Source organism: Entelurus aequoreus, linkage group LG28, assembly GCF_033978785.1.
Source record: "Entelurus aequoreus isolate RoL-2023_Sb linkage group LG28, RoL_Eaeq_v1.1, whole genome shotgun sequence".
Classification (NCBI taxonomy): domain Eukaryota; kingdom Metazoa; phylum Chordata; class Actinopteri; order Syngnathiformes; family Syngnathidae; genus Entelurus; species Entelurus aequoreus.
In genome coordinates this window covers 34,386,649-34,404,161 of record NC_084758.1, presented here as the reverse complement: position 1 = coordinate 34,404,161, position 17,513 = coordinate 34,386,649, and the positions used below count along the sequence as shown (strand labels likewise).

The 17,513-nt window shown below is 38.5% G+C and overlaps 2 protein-coding genes across 6 annotated transcripts in view; both read right to left on the bottom strand.

Annotated features, from left to right (window-relative positions):
- The window catches only part of ccna2 (cyclin A2), a 30,586-nt gene extending 29,384 nt beyond the window's left edge, over positions 1 to 1,202 (bottom strand). Inside the window, exon 1 of the mRNA XM_062040055.1 lies at positions 626 to 1,202. Within this exon, the coding sequence (XP_061896039.1) occupies positions 626 to 829 (204 nt within the window). The 5' untranslated portion in view covers positions 830 to 1,202. The remainder of the gene's footprint in view (positions 1 to 625) is intronic.
- A 5,783-nt stretch (positions 1,203 to 6,985) lies between these two features.
- bbs7 (Bardet-Biedl syndrome 7) overlaps positions 6,986 to 17,513 on the bottom strand; it is a 21,898-nt gene continuing 11,370 nt past the window's right edge. For 3 of the 5 annotated variants that reach the window (XM_062039685.1, XM_062039687.1, XM_062039686.1), the window contains 10 exons: positions 14,773 to 14,875; positions 14,519 to 14,699; positions 14,350 to 14,424; positions 14,211 to 14,276; positions 12,687 to 12,826; positions 10,405 to 10,569; positions 10,242 to 10,351; positions 10,074 to 10,177; positions 7,272 to 7,395; positions 6,986 to 7,209 (listed from right to left, as the gene is read on the bottom strand). In XM_062039685.1, coding sequence (XP_061895669.1) covers positions 7,076 to 7,209; positions 7,272 to 7,395; positions 10,074 to 10,177; positions 10,242 to 10,351; positions 10,405 to 10,569; positions 12,687 to 12,826; positions 14,211 to 14,276; positions 14,350 to 14,424; positions 14,519 to 14,699; positions 14,773 to 14,875 — 1,202 coding nt within the window. In that variant the 3' untranslated portion in view covers positions 6,986 to 7,075. Of the gene's footprint in view, positions 7,210 to 7,271; positions 7,396 to 10,073; positions 10,178 to 10,241; positions 10,352 to 10,404; positions 10,570 to 12,686; positions 12,827 to 14,210; positions 14,277 to 14,349; positions 14,425 to 14,518; positions 14,700 to 14,772; positions 14,876 to 17,513 lie in introns of those variants that run through there. The other 2 variants (XR_009824852.1, XR_009824853.1) reach the window with 2 other exon arrangements.

The following is a 17,513-nucleotide window of genomic DNA, read 5'->3' as shown; positions in this document are numbered from 1 at the left end:
ATGGAGGGGGAGTTGCACAGGTCCGGTGGCCACGGACCCGGGGTGGACCGCTAGCCTGTGCATCGGTTGGGGACATCTCTACACTGCTGACCCGTCTCCGCTCAGGATGGTTCCTGCTGGCCCCACTATGGACTGGACTTTCGCTGATGTGTTGGATCCACTGTGGACTGGACTTTCACAATATTATGTCAGACCCACTCGACATCCATTGCTTTCGGTCTCCCCTAGAGGGGGGGGTTACCCACATATGCGGTCCTCTCCAAGGTTTCTCATAGTCATTCACATTGACGTCCCACTGGGGTGAGTTTTTCCTTGCCCGTATGTGGGCTCTGTACCGAGGATGTCGTTGTGGCTTGTGCAGCCCTTTGAGACACTTGTGATTTAGGGCTATATAAATAAACATTGATTGATATCAATGACGGCTTTTAACGATAATTTTCATTTCAAAGGCTTGTTAACCGTCACATGTCTGTGTGCGTGGTTGTGTTGAAATGGCGGATAGGCTGAATCAAGTGAAAAGAATTACATTATTGTGACGTGGAATAAGTGAATATTGGAACATTAAGTGGTAACAAAAGAGCACCGTTAGCTTAGCATGAGGCTAACTAACAAAGCGGAAACAGACCTGCTTGATAGCCCGCTGCTTCGGCGCTTTGCTCTGGTTCTGCTGGTTCTGCAGGGCTCCCAGCACGGTTCTGTGGGTCGTCGCTTGCTGCTTGGGCGGAACATTCTCCTGGTTCTCGGCTTTGGGCTTCAAGGAGCTCCGCAGCCTCGACAGCGTGTTCTCGTCGTTCATGGAGCCCGTCTGACTGCGGCTACTCAAGGACATGCTAGCTACAACTTAGCAAAACTAACCTTTTGGCGAACTGCAAGTTATAAAAAACTCAACCTTTGCTACAAGTTATAAAAAAAACTCACCTTTGCTACAAGTTATAAAAAAAAAACTAACCAACAAATAGCGCGGCCAACGTTAAAACGGAACACGAAGGCTAACGCTAGTTGTCTGCGAGGGATTAAGGCAATAAAGTTGAACAATACTCGCACCGCCAGGCAAATGTTCCAAAAAAAAAGGCCAAATTAAATATACAAAAAGACAAATATTTCAAGAAAAAAAGGTGAATTTAAGGAGCAGATTATGGCGCCGTCATGTTGTGGACGAGGCGTCGCAGCCGACGAACACTTTGCTCTCGTTCAAGTAGCCCGCGAGGATTGAAACGGGCCAATCACAGCGCCGCCCTGGCTAGTGACGTCACGGGCGTACGGGAGCCGAGTTGGGACAAACGCGGATGATTACAAATTCAAACCCGCTTTGAGAAGCGCCTGGCGGGTTCACTTCATCCATCCGTCCATCCAGTTTCTACCGCTTGTCCCTTTTGGGGCCGCGGAGGGTGCTGGAGCCTATCTCAGGCCGGGTACACCCTGGACAAGTCGCCACCTCATCACAGGGCCAACACAGATAGACAACTTTTTTTTTTTTTTTTAATTTATTTCAGGCAATAACGTAAAATAGTACAAAGTTGACAACACATAATAATATAAATTAATATAGTGCAAAAGGTAATGTATAGTATGTAATTCATGATTGTCCAGTTTTGCTTGAAAGGGAGTGGGAAGAAGATCATTTATTTAATGGTAAATGGGTTATACTTGTATAGAGCTTTTCTACCTTCAAGGTACTCAAAGTGCTTTGACACTATTTCCACATTCACACATTGATGGCGGGAGCTGCCATGCAAGGCCCTAACCACGACCCATCAGGAGCAAAGGTGACGTGTCTTGCTCAAGGACACAACGGGCGTGACAAAGTTGGTAGAAGGTGCGGGGATTGAACCAGGAACCCTCAGATTGCTGGCACGGCCCAACCGCGCCACGCCGTCCCTATTTAATCCCACCCCCAGTTCTTCATTCAGTGATTATTCACATGAGTTTCACTCTTACTTTGTTCAAGGATTATAATAGAGATGTTGTATCGTAGTGGCATTACCACAGGTAACAATAATTATTACACTGTAACAATAATTTGTATCAACCATTACCCAATCTCAACAGAACCGCTACACAAATTCACCTTCTTATCAATACGGACCTAATAATATTTTTCGTTTTAAGAGCGTAAATTTAACATTCACACAGTTTAACTCCTGTTTGTGTGAATGTTAAATTTATATAAAACTCACTTTATAATGGGTCCCTTTTTTTTTTTAGTCTTTGGTATGACTCGGCCGGGGTTTGAACTCACAACCTACCCATCTTAGGGCGGACACTCTAACCACTAGGCCACTGAGTAAGTATTATTCAGTTATTAGGGCCCAAGCGAGCCCTGCAGGGCGATGCAGAGCCCCACAAGGGCCCTATTTTTATATACGTTTGGACGTCTTTTTGGGGCCCTTAACATGCACGGAAAGTCCCCATGTTTTGCAGAACTTAAAATGTTTGGGGTCCCGAAAATGACATTTCTAAATTGGCTCTTTAGCGGCACATTTGAAATCATTTAAAATCAAGATCATTTGAATGTTTATTTTTTTTTATTGAACAACAAACATACTTTTATAATGCACACAGGTGTACAAACTATTGGCAACGATTGGAGCTCCGTCTGCAGGTGTAGAGAGGAGCTTCTCCTGTTTAAAGCGGCCCAAGTCTTACACCCGCAACACCGTGGGCCAAAGCCTGGCCATTGAGAGGACACTTGTCGAATCCCTGGAAAAGATGCCTTCTTGGTACGACAGGGTCACAGATCACGTTCTTCAAAAGGAACGGAGGGTAGAATGTACGTATAAATAAACCGACACATTTTATGATGTAGGCCCAAATTGAGCTTCCCCTCCTTGAGAGAGCAGCATCCGCCACTGTTCTCGGGTGTGTATGTGTGTTTTTTTTGGATGCATGTTTGTGTGTAAGTCTACAGTGTATACTGTTAAGCTAAAGGTTTCAAGTGTTGTACGTGCATACAATAGTTTTCAATTAAATTTTCCTCTAAGATTATATTCGTCCTTTTGTTGAGAAGAATTGTTGTACATTCTTGGCTAGCAGGTTATAGTTTGCTTTGTGCATCATTTTAGCGGTTTGCAAATGCACCAAATTGTTGAATTTCAATAATTGTGATTGAATAAATAAAGGGTTTGTATGTTCTCTATATCCAACATGATGTATTATTCTAATTGATCTTTTTTGAAGCGCACATTTGTAGTTGTTTCCCCATATTTCTACAAAAGTCTAAAGCAAATTGGTGCTGCTAGGATCCTGATGAGAGTGTGGAAATATGACCATATCACACCAACTCTCAAATCCCTTCAATGGCTTCCTGTTCCACTCAGGATTGAATTCAAAGTCTCCCTACTAACCCAGCAGTGCCTCCATGGAAATGTCCCCCTCTAATGAATGATGGGTTCTACATGTAAAGCGACTTTGGGTACTTAGAAAAGCGCTATATAGATCCCAGGTATTATTATTATTACCTCAAAGAACTACTCACCCCACCTCCGCTCCGGACAGGCTAACCTCCTCCAACCTCCGAGGACAAAGCTACGAACAATGGGAGACCGGGCGTTGTGCTCCGCCGATCCCAGTCTGTGGAACGCTCTCCCTGACCACCTGAGGGCACCACAGACTGTGGATGCTTTTAAAAAAGGCTTAAAAAACCCTTCTTTTTAAAAAAGCCTTTTTTTATTTAGATATACAGTATGCATACTAATTTTAGCTATTTGGCTGTTCTAGTTTTTATTGTATTTTATTTATCTTTTTTTTATATTAAATTTTGTTTAATACACTGTAGCACTTTGAGGTTGTTTACTCAATGTAAAGTGCTTTTTACAAATAAAATCTTATTATTATTCGCAAGTCAGGCGCCAACAAAGGCACATAAAAAACACCACTATGGCGGTATTGTTTCAAATATACAACGCTTTCTAAAATATACTGGTATTAACTATAGTACCGGTATAACGTCCAGCCTGAGGCAGATGTCATGTCTCCAATTGGTTCCACTGTAAGCGGACTTTTATTTACATAAAATAACAATACATTTGACTATTTTATATCCGTCAATTGTAGACAAGTCACACACATGTTGATTCCTTCACGGAAAGCACAAACAAACATAGATATGACATAAAACATGAACAGAACAAAGGCAAGTGACTGCTTTAGCATTTTAGCTTTCCAAATGTAATTATAGTATTAATACAATCAAATGTAAACAATGTTGCGTACATTTAGTATTACGTGGCTGTTTTAATACATCAGGGGTGTCCACACTTATTTTCATTAGTAAGTAACATGTATTTGTATAGCACCTTTTACAGAAAAAAAAGTTAAAATATCAGAAGTACAACTAGCTTAAAAACACAGTACAAATAAACAATACAAAAACAAAATGTACATGCGGGAGCTATGTTGATATTTCCTAATTTTGTAGAAAAATACTGTATATTTAAAGAAGTGCTGGCTGTCCAGAGTTGGGACCCGGGGTGGACCGCTCGCCTGTGCATCGGTTGGGGACATCTCTGCGCTGCTGACCCGTCTCTGCTCGAGATGGTCTCCTGCTGGCCCCATTATGGACTGGACTTTCACTATTATGTTAGATCTACTATGGACTGGACTTTCACAATATTATGTCAGACCCATTGCATCCGGTCTCCCACATATTCGGTCCTCTCCAAGGTTTCTCATAGTCATTCACATCAACGTCCCATTGGGGTTGTGAGTTTTTCGTTGCCCTTATGTGGGCTCTGTACCGCGGACGTCGTTGTGGCTTGTGCAGCCCTTTGAGACACTTGTGATTTAGCGCTATATAAATAAACATTGATTGATGGTATTATTAAGAGTATGAACATGTCAGCTGTTTCTCATGACATGACATCTTTCTTATTGTGTTTTGCTCGGATTGTATTTTCACAATATTCTGCAGGTTATGGCATTTTAAAAGTGAAATGGCTGCCCAAACAATCACAACAACATTCCAGCAGTTTGAAAAAGAAAGGTTGCGTGTGGTTAGAATACATATTTGAAAGAAATAGTCCTTAAATATTCATTTCTTCCCTCGAGGCACAAACAAGCATTTTATGAGGATGACATATCAAATACCATTTGTGGAGGGAGGCCATGGACCAGGACTACGATTGTGGAGGCGGGCCGTGGCTGGAGGTTGCTCGGTGCTTGTGGTGGTGGAAATCCCGGAAGATGGCGGTGGACACCATAGCAACTTTAGCGCTGAGGAATGCCATCAAGCTGAAGATGGAGTCCTATCGGGTCCTCTTGGCTCATGGGAATGCGGAGGTATGCAGCTGACAGGTCGCTGAGGTAAAAACTGGGACACAGGAGGAGTTTGCAGGAGTTCAGAGAAGCAATGGAGAACTTGGAAGGAAGGAGAAGCAGTGATGGTGTGCTGCTGACCTCCACTCTAGATGTTGTGAAAGAATACTTGGAAGAAGACCTCAATCCCTGCCTGGGGACTCTGTGCTGGGTTCTCCTATCTCCAAGGTGGTTCTAAAACTCCTGGGTGGCATTCCTTAAGGCAGAGTTTTTCAACCTTTTTTGAGCCAAGGCACATTTTTTTCATTGAACAAATACGAAGGCACACCACCACCAGCAGAAACGTTAAAAAATGAAACTCCACCAGGTTGTCTTTTTTTGTTGTTTTCCTGTGTGTAGTGCTTTAGTTCCTGTCTTGCGCTGTTATTTTGGTGGCCCTTCCTGTTTTGTTGGTGTTTTTCTGTAGCAGCTTCACGTCTTCCTTGGAGTGCCATTGCCTGACCTGCTTTGTATTGGCAATTAAGACTATTTCAGTTGTGCGGACGCCATTCTTCTTTGTGTGAACATTGTTGATTGTCATGTCGTGTACAGACACACACAGCAAGTCTTTGCTGTCGTCCAGCATTCTGTTTTTGTTTACTTTGTAGCCAGTTAAGTTATACTTTCGTTTTGCATAGCCATCCCTGTGCTTCAGTGCCTTTTCCTAGCGGGACTTGCCTTATGTTAATTTTTGTTTTAAGCATTACATACCTTTTTTACCAGCATGCTGTCTCCCGCTGTGCTCTGCATATTGGGATCACGACAAACCATCCTGGACGCGTTCCGACTTCTACAAAGCAAAAAACTACCTGCTACCACCTACTGGAGTACTACATGGTTACCCTGCCAAGCTCTATACAGCACAGACACTAAGGAATTGCATAAACATCAGGGGCGCTGCCTCTGGATGGGCGGTAGTTCCTCTCTTTAAGGTTGTGTTCCAACTATTGTGAGCCTTCCTCTGATGCAGGAGGAGCAGAGGGAGTTTTGTCCTGGAGCTGTGGACCAGCTCTATACTCTTGGCAGGGTCCTTGAGGGTGCCCAACCAGTCTACATGTGCTTTGTGGACTTGGAGAAGCATGTCTCGGGAAGTCCTGTGGGGAGTACTCTAGGCATATGAGGTATCAGCTCCCTGTATGATGGCTTTCACAGTTTGGTCCGTCAGTAAGTCTGACCTGTTTCCAGACTTTTAGGCAGAGTCTGGGCGTGGAGAGGATCCATGTTTGGTGGCTGCAGGATTAAGTCTCTGCTTGTTGCAGATGATGTGGTCCTACTGGCTGGATCAGGAGACCATGGAGTGAGTCACACTTTATATTGATGATGATACACACAGCAGGTGTTAGTACAACTACAGTACATAGACTAGCTGTGTACAAACACAACAGATACTGTAATATGATGATGTTTGTCACTCAGTACAGATTGGTGTTCTATCACAGTGTTGTGCATTACACACTCAAACCTGTTCCATGTTGACGTTAGAAGCTAACTTATCTCTTGCCGTAGTTCGCTTTTATAGCTAATACCGTAGCATGCCAATGTGTTAGTACGCTAGAAAAAGAGTACCTCTCCTACAATCACGATGTTGCTACAGTTTGGTTATCAAACAGGTTATAATGCAAAAAAACAACAACCTCTTGTGTTCTGCTCTCTCATAATGAGTGTGAAGGATAGACAAAAAGTGCAGTTCCCCTTGAAATCATGAAGCACTTTATTACTAACACAAATATAGAACTATTACAGATATTTGAAGGAAGTCAACAAATAATTATCAATGGAGAAGCTATGCTTCGCTGAAAAAGTCCAAGAGGGATTTAAGATCGTAACTATCCAGGATCTCCAGCAGTGACGACACTTTGCTTTTCACATTCTGACCTTTGAACTTGAACTTATCGATGAAGAGGTCGGTGATCATGCCTGCAGGGAGGATGAAGTAACAGCCAAGACTAGGAGAGGACCAATATCAAAACTAGACTTACCATAAAGTCTTTCCAGGGGCGCTGGCTGCTTCTTGTACTCCTCCAGGAGACTGGACGACTCATCCAGAATGTTCCGATACTCTGAAGTGAGGAAGTCTGTGTTGCCCTCATGGACCTGCAGTTCCTACAAGGAAACAGCATATAGAACATGGTGGTCATGGACCTGCAGTTCCTACAAGGAAACAGCATATAGAACATGGTGGTCATGGACCTGCAGTTCCTACAAGGAAACAGATAGAACATGGTGGTCATTGACCTGCTGTTCCTTAAAGAAACAGGTAGAACATGGTGGTCATGAACCTACAATTCCTAGAAGAAGCATATAGAACATGGTGGTCATGAACCTACAGTTCCTTAAAGAAGCAGATAGAACATGGTGGCCATGAACCTACAGTTCCTTAAAGATGCAGATAGAACATGGTGGTCATGAACCTACAGTTCCTTAAAGAAGCAGATAGAACATGGTGGTCATGAACCTACAGTTCCTTAAAGAAGCAGATAGAACATGGTGGTCATGGACCTGCAGTTCCTTAAAGAAGCAGATAGAACATGGTGTTCATGAACCTACAGTTCCTTAAAGATGCAGATAGAACATGGTGGTCATGAACCTACAGTTCCTAGAAGAAGCATATAGAACATGGTGGTCATGAACCTACAGTTCCTAGAAGAAGCATATAGAACATGGTGGTCATGAACCTACAGTTCCTTAAAGAAGCAGATAGAACATGGTGGTCATGAACCTACAGTTCCTTAAAGAAGCAGATAGAACATGGTAGCCATGAACCTACAGTTCCTTAAAGATGCAGATAGAACATGGTGGTCATGAACCTACAGTTCCTTAAAGAAGCAGATAGAACATGGTGGTCATGAACCTACAGTTCCTTAAAGAAGCAGATAGAACATGGTGGTCATGGACCTGCAGTTCCTTAAAGATGCAGATAGAACATGGTGGTCATGAACCTACAGTTCCTTAAAGATGCAGATAGAACATGGTGGTCATGAACCTACAGTTCCTTAAAGATGCAGATAGAACATGGTGGTCATGAACCTACAGTTCCTAGAAGAAGCATATAGAACATGGTGGTCATGGACCTGCAGTTCCTACAAGGAAACAGATAGAACATGGTGGTCATTGACCTGCTGTTCCTTAAAGAAACAGATAGAACATGGTGGTCATGAACCTACAGTTCCTAGAAGAAGCATATAGAACATGGTGGTCATGAACCTACAGTTCCCAAAAGAAGCAGATAGAACATGGTGGTCATGAACCTACAGTTCCAAGAAGAAGCAGATAGAACATGGTGGTCATGAACCTACAGTTCCTAGAAGAAGCATATAGAACATGGTGGTCATGAACCTACAGTTCCCAAAAGAAGCAGATAGAACATGGTGGTCATGAACCTACAGTTCCTTAAAGAAGCAGATAGAACATGGTGGTCATGAACCTACAGTTCCTTAAAGAAGCAGATAGAACATGGTGGTCATGAACCTACAGTTCCTTAAAGAAGCAGATAGAACATGGTGGTCATGAACCTACAGTTCCTACAAGGAAACAGATAGAAAATGGTGGTCATGAACCTACAGTTCCTACAAGGAAACAGATAGAACATGGTGGTCATGAACCTACAGTTCCTTAAAGAAGCAGATAGAACATGGTGGTCATGAACCTACAGTTCCTACAAGGAAACAGATAGAAAATGGTGGTCATGAACCTACAGTTCCCAAAAGAAGCAGATAGAACATGTTGGACATGAACCTACAGTTCCAAGAAGAAGCAGATAGAACATGGTGGTCATGAACCTACAGTTCCTAGAAGAAGCATATAGAACATGGTGGTCATGAACCTACAGTTCCTTAAAGGAAACAGATAGAACATGGTGGACATGAACCTACAGTTCCTTAAAGAAGCAGATAGAACATGGTGGTCATGAACGTACAGTTCCTTAAAGATGCAGATAGAACATGGTGATCATGAACCTACAGTTCCTTAAAGATGCAGATAGAACATGGTGGTCATGAACCTACATTTCCTAGAAGAAGCAGATAGAACAAGGTCAACCTAGAGTTCCTAGAAAAAGAAGCTAGAAGGTACAGTTCCTAGAAGAAGCAGCTAGAAGCTACAGTTCCTAGAGGAAGCCGCTAGAAGCTACAGTTCCTAGAGGAAGCCGCTAGAAGCTACAGTTCCTAGAAGAAGCAGCTAGAAGCTACAGTTCCTAGAGAAAGCAGCTAGAAGCTCCAGTTCCTAGAAGAAGCAGCTAGAAGCTACAGTTCCTAGAGGAAGCAGCTAGAAGCTACAGTTCCTAGAAGAAGCCGCTAGAAGCTACAGTTCCTAGAAGAAGCAGCTAGAAGCTACAGTTCCTAGAAGAAGCAGCTAGAAGCTACAGTTCCTAGAGGAAGCCGCTAGAAGCTACAGTTCCTAGAAGAAGCAGCTAGAAGCTACAGTTCCTAGAAGAAGCAGCTAGAAGCTACAGTTCCTAGAGAAAGCAGCTAGAAGCTCCAGTTCCTAGAAGAAGCAGCTAGAAGCTCCAGTTCCTAGAGAAAGCAGCTAGAAGCTCCAGTTCCTAGAAGAAGCAGCTAGAAGCTACAGTTCCTAGAGAAAGCAGCTAGAAGCTCCAGTTCCTAGAAGAAGCAGCTAGAAGCTACAGTTTCTAGAAGAAGCAGCTAGAAGCTACAGTTCCTAGAGGAAGCCGCTAGAAGCTACAGTTCCTAGAAGAAGCAGCTAGAAGCTACAGTTCCTAGAGGAAGCAGCTAGAAGCTACAGTTCCTAGAAGATGGTGGAGAAATAGTTGAGTGAATACTTACTTTCAGTGCATCAATGAGCTGAACCTTCCTGGCCAGCACCAACTGGTACTCCAGTTTAGGGTGGATCATCTTCAGGGTGTGAGTGACAGAGTCATCATTGATGTCTGCACACATACAGTAACATCTCAAGGTGTCTTCAAGGAAGGTTATGGAAGACAAGCCACCCACCGTAAGAAACGTTGAGGTTGATTTTGCGTTTGGTGGCTTCTTTGGAGAGAACGTCGCTGAGGATGGAGATGGTGGAGATGTTGTCCGACTTGAAGTGAGCCTCCCCTTTGCTAGAAAAGAGCAAGATTGTAGAGCGGGGAGCTGAAGGAGCAGGTGTACGTACCAGTAGGTGGTCTGCAGCTGTGTGCCCAGGAAAGTGTTGTGGAAGTAGAAGGTGACACTTTCTCCCGCTGGGGTCTTCTCAGGCACCTCCGGCAAGCAGAAGACCACCCAAGAGTGGATCTCTGCCAAACTGAACTGTCCCACCAGACTGAGCCTGTTCATGGGCCTGGCCAGAGCATTACTCTTAGTTATTACCATTGCTATCTATTCTAACCCGACTATCTCACTATGGAAAGTGCTTAGTCACAAGAGAAAAGTGCTATTTAAATATAATTCAATTCACTTCACTTCATCTATTATCATTATTATTATTATCTGTTATCATTACTATTATTTATTAACATTATTATCTATTAGCAGTACTATTCTCATTATTTGTTAACATTATTATCTATTAGCAGTACTATTATCATTATTTGTCATCATTATTATCTATTAGCGTTACGATTATTTATTACCATTAGCTAGGCTCCAGCACCCCCCGCTACCCCATAAGGGACAAGCGGTAGAAAATGGATGGATGGATTATCTATTAGTATTACTACGGTATTATCGTTATTTGTTATCATTATCATTATTATTATCTATTATCATTATTATTATAAGTATCTATTAGCATTACTATTATCATTATTTGTTATCATTATCATTATTATTATCTATTATCATTATTAGTATTATAATGATCTATTAGCATTACTATTATCATTATTTGTTATCATTATCATTGTTATTATTATCTATTAGCATTACTATTCTCCTTAATTTTTATGTGCCACTAATATTACCATTATTATTATTATTATAAATGTATTATTACAGTGGCACAATGATTATTATTGTCTACTATCATTACAGTGGCACTAATATTATCATTATTATTATAAATGTATTATTACAGTGACACTATGATTATTATTGTCTACTATCATTACAGTGGCACTAATATTATCATTATTATTATAAATGTATTATTACAGTGGCACTAATATTATCATTATTATTATAAATGTATTATTACAGTGGCAGGATGATGATTATTATTGTCTACTATCATTACAGTGGCACTAATATTACCATTACTATTATAAATGTATTATTACAGTGGTACAATGATTATTATCTACTATTATTACAGTGGCACTAATATTATAATTATTATTATAAATGTATTATTACAGTGGCGCAATGATTATTATTATCTACTATCATTACAGTGGCACTAATATTATCATTATTATTATAAATGTATTATTACAGTGGCACTAATATTATCATTATTATTATTAATGTATTATTATGGTGGCGGGATGATGATTATTATTGTCTACTATCATTACAGTAGCACTAATATCATAATTATTATAAATGTATCATTACAGTGAAACGATGATTATTATTATCTACTATCATTACAGTGGCACTAATATTATCATTATCATTATTAATGTATTATTACTGTGGCACAATTATTATTATTATCTACTATCATTACAGTGGCACTAATATTATTAACATTACTGTATTATTACAGTGGCAGGATGATGATTATGATCTACTATCATTACAGTGGCACTAATATTATTAACATTACTGTATTATTACAGTGGCAGGATGATGATTATGATCTACTATCATTACAGTGGCACTAATATTATTAACATTACTGTATTATTACAGTGGCAGGATGATGATTATGATCTACTATCATTACAGTGGCACTAATATTATTAACATTACTCTATTATTACAGTGGCAGGATGATGATTATGATCTACTATCATTACAGTGGCACTAATATTATTAACATTACTGTATTATTACAGTGGCAGGATGATGATTATGATCTACTATCATTACAGTGGCACTAATATTATTAACATTACTGTATTATTACAGTGGCAGGATGATGATTACGATCTACTATCATTACAGTGGCACTAATATTATTAACATTACTGTATTATTACAGTGGCAGGATGATGATTTTGATCTACTATCATTACAGTGGCACTAATATTATTAACATTACTGTATTATTACAGTGGCAGGATGATGATTATGATCTACTATGATTACAGTGGCACTAATATTATTAACATTACTGTATTATTACAGTGGCAGGATGATGATTATGATCTACTATCATTACAGTGGCACTAATATTATTAACATTACTGTATTATTACAGTGGCAGGATGATGATTTTGATCTACTATCATTACAGTGGCACTAATATTATTAACATACAGTGGCAGGATGATGATTATGATGAATATTGACCTGTCCTGCTGGATGCTGTGTGCACGCTGGTGAAGAGAGAGAGGTTTGATGTGGTACTGGCGAAGCTGACAGGTCTTGGGCTGCAGTCTGTGGGTGATGTAAGCCCGCAAGGTGCCGTACTGTCCCTCGATGGACCTCACCTGCAACACACACACACAGGTGGTGTGTTACCTGTGGCTCCATGCAGGCACTACGTCACTTCCTGTCCACTTATTTCACGGCAGTAACCTTCTGGCATGGTTGTCATTTTTCAATCCACTTGAACTAAAAGTCAATATAAAAGACTACCGGTACATACCAAACTTATTCCACTGTCGCCATGGTGACTGTGACCACTCTATGCGTACACAGACCCAAAGGATCTGCTAGTAATACTTGATCCACAATACTGACCATTGCAAAGTGTGTACTATTAGTGTGTACCAAGTATAAAACAGTGTGTACTGTTAGTGTGTACAAAGTATAAAACAGTGTGTACTATTAGTGTGTACAAAGTATAAAATAGTGTGTACTATTAGTGTGTACAAAGTATAAAACAGTGTGTACTATTAGTGTGTACAAAGTATAAAACAGTGTGTACTATTAGTGTGTACAAAGTATAAAACAGTGTGTACTATTAGTGTGTACAAAGTATAAAAAGAGTGTATATCATTAGTGTGTACAAAGTATAAAACAGTGTGTACTATTAGTGTGTACAAAGTATAAAACAGTGTGTACAAAGTATAAAATAGTGTGTACTATTAGTGTGTACAAAGTATAAAACAGTGTGCACTATTAGTGTGTACAAAGTATAAAACAGTGTGTACTATTAGTGTGTACAAAGTATAAAACAGTGTGTACTATTAGTGTGTACAAAGTATAAAACAGTGTGTACTATTAGTGTGTACAAAGTATAAAACAGTGTGTACAAAGTATAAAACAGTGTGCACTATTAGTGTGTACAAAGTATAAAACAGTGTGTACTATTAGTGTGTACAAAGTATAAAACAGTGTGTACAAAGTATAAAACAGTGTGTACAAAGTATAAAACAGTGTGTACTATTAATGGGCGTGTAAGACTGCGTGTACAATTGATATGTCAGTGAAGTATTTGTATGTACTACTAACAATCATGTTGTCATGTCGGCCAACGTGTGTGATGTTTTTGAACTAGCAGCACACACGTAGAATAAAATGTCACTCATCTCTAATCAATCTGGATAACAAGGCAGGATGAATGCGTGTAGAACATTGTTGAGGACTAGCAGTTGTACAGAACTGTGAGGGTTCCCTGTATGAACGCAGTTCTTCTCACTGCCATTGGGTCTTTGGGCAAGGCACGTCACCCACCTTGCGCTCAGACAGGTTGGGAATGTTTATGATACAACTGTATTTGACAATGTGTGCCTGAAGGAGGGTTATTGTATTCATCTAACCTGTTATTATTATTATTAATTCAACCTGTTATCATGATTATGATGATTTCTGTAAGCTATAATAATAATTTGGTCCACAGGGTTGTCTATGTCAGCAAGGTGTGTGTACCTTCAGCTCCAGTCTGCTGGTGTTAGCCTGACATCTGTAGGTGGCCAGCAGGAAGTTGCCGTTGGCCTGCAGGACAAAGCATGCACTGAAGTCAAAGACCAACAACACCCTTGTTTCCAGCACCACTCTCCTTGCTCACCTCCCAATCACACTCGCTGAAGCTGACCAACGCTGAGTTGTTGTCCACGTCCAGCACGTCCATGGGGATGTCGCTCTGCACGCCACAACACATGTAAACACCTGTGTGTGTGTGTGTGTGTGTGTGTGTGTGTGTGTGTGTGTGTGTGTGTGTGTGTGTGTGTGTGTACCTGGAGCAGCAGATTGTCGATGGCCGTCTGCACTTCCAGTGTGAGGCTGTAGCTGGCGTCATCCTGGCAGAGGAGGAACTTGTCGTTGATGCTGAAGGCGGGCACCGTCTTGGACAGCGTGCTGTGCTGATAGTCTTGTCGGCCCTGCTGAACTTTGACCTGCAGCTGCTCCACTTCCGCCCTGCATGCAGGAAGCAGCCAGGACTTGACTCAGTGTGACTCAGACCCGACTGTGAGCACTTTAGTGTTGGTACCTGAGTGCTTCCACTTTGGACTGAGTCTCTTTGGTCATCCTCACCTCGTCTCCTGCACCCCCTTCTGCCTTCTGGGGCTCCGTGGTCAAAGCAGTCACCCAGCCTGCAAGCAAATATCATTTATTGTTATTATTAACATTATTTTATTATTACTCTTATTATTATTATTATTAGCAGTCACCCAGCCTGCAAGCAAATATCATTTATTGTTATTAACATTAATATTATTATTATTATTATTATTAGCAGTCACCCAGCCTGCAAGCAAATATCATTTATTGTTATTGTTAACATTATTTTATTATTACTCTAATTATTATTATTATTAGCAGTCACCCAGCCTGCAAGCAAATATCATTTATTGTTATTATTAACATTATTTTATTATTACTCTTCTTATTATTATTATTAGCAGTCACCCAACCTGCAAGCAAATATCATTTATTGTTATTATTAACATTATTTTATTATTACTCTTATTATTATTATTATTAGCAGTCACCCAGCCTGCAAGCAAAGATCATTTATTGTTATTATTAACGTTAATATTATTATTATTATTAGCAGTCACCCAGCCTGCAAGCAAATATAATGTATTGTTATTATTAACATTATTTTATTATTACTCTTATTATTATTATTATTAGCAGTCACCCAGCCTGCAAGCAAATATAATTTATTGTTATTATTAACATTATTTTATTATTACTCTTATTATTATTATTAGCAGTCACCCAGCCTGCAAGCAAAGATCATTTATTGTTATTAACATTAATATTATTAAAATTAATATTATTATTAGCAGTCACCCAGCCTTCAAGCAAAGATAATTTATTATTATTAATATTAATATTATTATTAGCAGTCACCCAGCCTGCAAGCAAATATAATTTATTGTTATTATTAATATTATTATTATTAGCAGTCACCCAGCCTGCAAGCAAATATCATGTATTGTTATTATTAACATTAATATTATCATTACTATTATTATTATTATTAGCAGTCACTCAGCCTTCAAGCAAAGATCATTTATTATTATTAATAATAATATTATTATCATTAGCATTCACCCAGCCTGCAAGCAAATATAATTTATTATAATTAGCATTCTGATCATTTTTATTATTAGCAGTCACCCAGCCTGCAAGCAAATATAATTTATTATTATTATTAATATACATATTATTATTATTAGCAGTCAACCAGCCTGCAGGCAAAGATAATGTATTATTATTAAAATTAATATTATTATTATTAGCAGTCACCCAGCCTGCAAGCAAATATCATTTATTATTATTATTAACATAAATATTATTATTATTAGCAGTCACCCAGCCTGCAAGCAAATACTATTTATTATTATTATTATTATCATTATTAGCATTAATATCATTATTATTATTATTAGCAGTCACCCAGCCTGCAAGCAAATATTATTTATTGTTATTATTAATATTATTATTATTAGCAGTCACCCAGCCTGCAAGCAAATATCATGTATTGTTATTATTAACATTAATATTATCATTACTATTATTATTATTAGCAGTCACTCAGCCTGCAAGCAAAGATCATTTATTATTATTATTATTAATAATATTATTATTATTATTAGCAGTCACCCAGCCCGCAAGCAAATATAATTTATTATAATTAGCATTCTTATCATTTTTATTATTAGCAGTCACCCAGCCTGCAAGCAAATATAATTTATTATTATTATTAAAATTAATATTATTATTATTAGCAGTCACCCAGCCTGCAAGCAAAGATCATTTATTGTTATTAATAATATCATTATTATTATTAGCAGTCACCCAGCCTGCAAGCAAATACCATTTATTATTATTATTAACATAAATATTATTATTATTAGCAGTCACCCAGCCTGCAAGCAAATACTATTTATTATTATTATCATTATTAACATTAATATCATTATTATTATTATTAGCAGTCACCCAGCCTGCAAGCAAATATTATTTATTAATATTATTATTATTATTAGAAGTCACCCAGCCTGCAAGCAAATATTATTTATTAATAGTATTATTATTATTATTAGAAGTCACCCAGCCTGCAAGCAAATATTTTTTTTATTGTTGTTATTAACATTATTATTATTATTATTAGCAGTCACCCAGCCTGCAAGCAAATATCATTTATTATTATTATTATTATTAGCATTCACCCAGACTGCAAGCAAAGATTATTTATTGTTGTTATTATCATTAATATTTCTATTAATAATTGTAATATTATTAGCAGTCACCCAGCCTGCAAGCAAATATTGTTTATTATTATTATCATTATTAATATTAATACTATGAATATTATTATTATTATTAGCAGTCACCCAGCCTGCAAGCAAATATTTTTTATTATCATAGATGTGATTTAAATATGTTTTACATATACTACAACACACTTTAATACAATATGTTAGATATGATTTAAATATGTTTTACATAAACTACAACACACTTTAATACAATATGTTAGATATGATTTAAATATGTTTTACATAAAACTACCACACACTTTAATACAATATGTTAGGTATGATTTAAATATGTTTTACATAAAACTACCACACACTTTAATACAATATGTTAGATATGATTTAAATATGTTTTACATAAAACTACCACACACTTTAATACAATATGTTAGATATGATTTAAATATGTTTTACATAAACTACCACACACGTTAATACAATATGTTATATATGATTT